This window comes from Camellia sinensis, chromosome 2 (genome assembly GCF_055761805.1).
Source record: "Camellia sinensis isolate YWXY chromosome 2, ASM5576180v1, whole genome shotgun sequence".
Classification (NCBI taxonomy): domain Eukaryota; kingdom Viridiplantae; phylum Streptophyta; class Magnoliopsida; order Ericales; family Theaceae; genus Camellia; species Camellia sinensis.
Window position 1 is genome coordinate 19397308 of NC_138962.1, and position 4601 is coordinate 19401908.

General features: G+C 34.1%; 1 protein-coding gene across 18 annotated transcripts; it reads right to left on the bottom strand.

Annotated features, from left to right (window-relative positions):
• Nucleotides 1-219: 219 nt before the first annotated feature.
• Nucleotides 220-4390, bottom strand: LOC114320687 (uncharacterized). Of its 18 annotated transcripts, none has more exons than XM_082913863.1 (8): nucleotides 4231-4366; nucleotides 3595-3686; nucleotides 3098-3171; nucleotides 2914-2971; nucleotides 2771-2838; nucleotides 1217-1332; nucleotides 933-997; nucleotides 220-597 (listed from the first exon to the last, which is right to left on the bottom strand). In XM_082913863.1, exons 6-8 carry the CDS (start codon nucleotides 1329-1331, stop codon nucleotides 547-549), a joined length of 231 nt encoding a protein of 76 aa, XP_082769989.1. In that variant the 5' UTR covers nucleotide 1332; nucleotides 2771-2838; nucleotides 2914-2971; nucleotides 3098-3171; nucleotides 3595-3686; nucleotides 4231-4366; the 3' UTR covers nucleotides 220-546. The 18 variants fall into 18 exon arrangements, 17 of the variants coding, with proteins under 17 accessions (XP_082769989.1, XP_082769987.1, XP_082769982.1 ...); XM_082913861.1 differs by having other exon boundaries at nucleotides 3093-3171; nucleotides 3595-3832; nucleotides 4231-4365; XR_014360639.1 differs by lacking the exon at nucleotides 3595-3686 and having other exon boundaries at nucleotides 4231-4368.
• Between the last annotated feature and the right edge of the window lie 211 nt (nucleotides 4391-4601).

Consider the following 4601-nt stretch of genomic DNA (forward strand, 5'->3'; position numbering starts at 1 on the left):
ATTTAGTCACTAAAATTATTTAACTCCATTTTTGACTACCAATTGTTTTGTCACCAAAAATATCATTTTATTTTATTTTTTAATTTTAATTAATTTTTCCATAACCTGTATGTATCCACCGCAATCTGTAATAGATATACAAACAAAACAATATGAGTATATTTTCGCCCATTTCATAACACATATTTCACTTACAACCATCAAACAAAAAAGAATACCTTTTAATATAAACTTATATACAAACCAACTATATATATTCCAATTAGAAATAATGTCATACACAACAAATAAGCATACCAAAACAATGTCCTCCGTACACAAAAAAATATTTTTAATACTATATATTGTAATGACCATTTGGCATGGTACAAATTACCATGGTAGTATGTACTACGACAAAAGATAATCTATATATCATGGTAATAAATACAAGTTCCATGTCAAAAGTATTATGTATCCCGCCAAAAATTATATGTACGATTCATCCAAATTCCGCACAAAAGGCAGAGGACGAAAAAAAACTTCCCAACTGTTCAAAAGTGTAAATTATCCTCCGTACAAAAAATGAAAGATCCACATGTCAATGCCAAAAGCCATCTACAAAACAAAAATTACACCCATTAGTTCCACATAGCATTTTAACATAAGACCATGCAAAAAAGAATTGAAAGTGAATTAATACATTACACGATTAAAAAATTAGACTACACTTTGTGACTCTTGTCATCCTTTGTACCTAAATTCTTCCATTTCCTAAATTCTTCCACATCCCAAAAATAACATTTTGGAGAGGAAGCTTTTATCTTACTTTGTATGCAAGGATTTCAGAATTGGTTAAGTTAGGGGGTTAGCAATCCAATGCTAGAGCCAAAGTGATCTACTCCTACTACCATACTGCAACAAAAACTTGTTAACAAAGATAAAATTCTTACATGGTTCTGTTGGTTTTTCCTCTCTTCACTTGAGAAACCAGGAATGGTCAAATGCGAGTTTTTCTCTGCAAATGATTTCATTCAATTAGATCAAGGTTAACTGTCTAAATGTAAACAAAAATAGGAAAAAAGATATTTCACGCCATTGAATGTGGTGCATATCATCGTTATGCCCAATAGGTAATGCAGCTACACACCCTGGCATTGTAAATCAACAAAAGAAAACTACAACCATGGAAGAAAAAAAAGGAAAAAAAAAGAAGAAAAATAAAGAAAAAGGGTACCTGGTGGAGTCCCGCAGCACATATTGCGGTCACCAATGTGCTCTACTTCAAGACCAATAAACCATGAACCAAGTGACATGTCTTCATTAGCTTCACTGATAACCATCGCATCCATACTGCACAAAGAGAATCGGGTAATTATATGACAAAATAGATCATGCAAGTAGAAGAAAAGCATGCTCTCATTATAGTTAATATGTTTCTCATCAAATCATCAAATACATTTATATCACTTCCGGTGCTGCAAGTATCTAGAGACAAGCAGGGGAGGCAGTTTAAAAGTTACAATTTCACAACAATTACAAGATTTTTTTAAATTAAGACCCATGTCACTTTGGTCCTCAAAATCTCAATTTTGGCAAACAAAAATATGAAAAAGAACCACCAAATCTTTACCCATAAATTTTCAGGGAATAAAAGCTGGTTAAGTATTAAAACGGGCAGCCTGATTATCACATTTCAATCAGGACATGCACCATAATTCACATTGGTCTGACATGCCACTAAATATTTAATAAAATCTTAGAATAGATATTTCCCCAAAAAATCACTTTTATCAACACCCATTAAATGTGATTGTACAAATGAGAATCTGCAAAATTGTGCTGAGGCAGGAACAATACTAATTGGAGTTCATTTTTTACAATGAAACATGCTGTGTTACTCTTCTTTTTTTATTGAAAATTCCCTGAAATTCTTATTATTACAATTTAAAATGAAGCAGTTCCATAAACCATGATAACAATGATATCGAAAGAAGCATATACATATGAATGAGTCACTTACACTTTGGCTCGGGAAAAAAAAGCCAGTAGGAATTTGCAATTTCCTTCCTCCCGAATGTGGAGGAACTGTTGCACAGTATCAAAAAGCAATGGGATGCTAGACTGTTGAAAGCTTACAAGTTGTAAAGGCTTTCTTTTCTCACTTTTCTTCTCAGGTTTTAATATTTTCAAAATAAGAAAGCAAAAGTTCCAACATATATGAGCTACTAGCATCTAACATTTGGACCCAGTACCAGCACTTCAAAACAAATGTTTGAAGTTTCAATAATACCAAATATTGCACTTACTTAAGATCAAACACATGCTAGGAATGCAAATGGCATGGTCACAAAATGATCCAATTTAATTTTCTCAAAAGATATAAACACAATCTAGTCTTGTAACTGAAGTCGTTTCCATAAACCACATAAATAACAACTGGCATCATTGATTACAAATAGTAGTAATAGTAGTAAGCCCTAGCAGCAACAGCAACAGTGGCACTAACAGTAGTACTATAAGAAAAGCTTTATTCTTAAGGTTGTTTTGTTGTTTTCAATTTCAAACACAATTAAAAATGTTTCAATAACCTTGAATATAAATAATTATTAATAACACTAATAGTTGAATCTACATGATTAAATACCGTAGGCATATTAGACATGTGTGCTTTCATGTGTATTTAGATGTATGTATTGTATGTTCATAGGCTTATATTACTTGAAACCTGAAGGATGAACTATGAAAATTAGGATATAAATATCAGCACCAAGAACCAGATCAAATCCACCTGGATGCCTTTTCAAAATTTGGTCGAGCTGATCAGAATTTCCCCATTTCACTTCTCCACCATTAGACCTGCACGAAAAAGGTCAAAAACAGGATATCAACTTATCCAAACATAAATGTATAGTTTTCAGCATGGTTACTTACCAGCAGAACCATTAGAATTGTCAGCAGACGAGTGGAGATCTATATTTTTATTCAGGATCTAAGAATGGACAAATTATGTAATTAATTTATAAAAAAAAAAAAAAGTAACAATATGAGAAGATTAGATACAGAACTCATCCAATTTTTTTTTTAAAAAAAATGAAATTTAATTTGGTGACCTTGCCTTGAGGACTTCCTCATTATGGTCTGTTAATATGACTTCACAGCAAAATCTGCTGCAGAGAATTCCAGTAACACCTGCACTTTGGGGCGCAGCATTTAGTCTATATCATTTTTTTTTTTTTTTTTGATAAATCATTTAGTCTATATCATTAAGGTCTTAAATGAAAAAATTCTATGAAAATATATCAAATTACGCATGCACTACTACATCAAAGGGAATAACGTGGGCTAACCATAATAAATGACTTGTGAATAAACAAAGGAAGACAAAAATTCCCATAATATGAAAAAACTAAAAACTACAAGTCTAATAACAAGTCATAGCCTTGCACTTTTTGCCCTCTATGCCTTTAAATTAGGAAATAATGACCAATGGACCATAATAAAGACATTCCACAAAAACTTTTTCTAAGTCCACAAACTCTTAAACACCTACACATCTTGTAAAGAAGCTAATATTATCCAAGAATACTAAAAGCATCAAAGAATGAATGGAACCTTAGAATTGAAAGGTGGTCAACTACTCCACACTCCCAAGACATATGGAGCATCGACTATGAAAACCAGCCTTCTGTAATTTCATCATTTTACTGATCCAGAATAAGATACTATGTTATGGAGCTGTCCATATGATCACACAGAAACTTCAAGGGAACAAAGAAGCCCAAAACTCCTTGACAGAGGAAGAAACAATTCACCATTGAATAGAGGACAGTGATTGAAGAATAATTAGGGCCTTGAGCACATGGAAATACATGCACAATGAGTCAGATTAGGGCTTTGAGCCTAATGAGAGAGAAAGGAAAAGAGGGGAAAGGTATCAAACCACTTAAATCAAACCTATTTACCACATCAAACCCATAAAACCCTAGAAATCAAACCACTTAAACCAAACCCATTTCAGAAATCAACACGAAATTAGACTTGGTAAATCATGTAAAACCCTAAAGCAAGAGTGAAAAATGGGAAAATAGAGGAAGGGAGAGAGAGACAGAGACAAAGAGAGGGAGAGCGAGCGAGCGAGAGAGAGACAGAGACCGAAAGCGAGAGAGACAGAGAGCGAGCGAGTGAGAGCGAGCGAGTGAGAGCGAGAGAGAGAGAGAGCAAAAGAGAGAGTGAAGAAAGAGAAAGAACCAGTTCGTATTGCGGCGGTGGCCGTGGTGATTTGCGGCGGCGGTGATGTGCGACGGACGTGAGTAACGGTGGTGAGGGACTTCGGTGAAGTGAGAAGGTGAGGTTCTATGTGTGAGAGAGAGACAGAGGAAAGGGAATCAAACCTTTTAGGAGCCTAAAAGGTTTTTTAGCGTCTAAATCTTATAAATCTTTTAGCGTCTAAAAGGTTTTTTAGTCGCCATAAGTTGACTATTTGGCGATTAATTGGTCTTTTGTCGGAAAAAATTCAGTATACCGCGACTAAATATTTTTTAGTCGCCAAACTGCATATTTGCCGACCAAATTCTTTAGTCACCAAAGAGTAATAGTGCAAATGTTGCTCTTATTTGGCG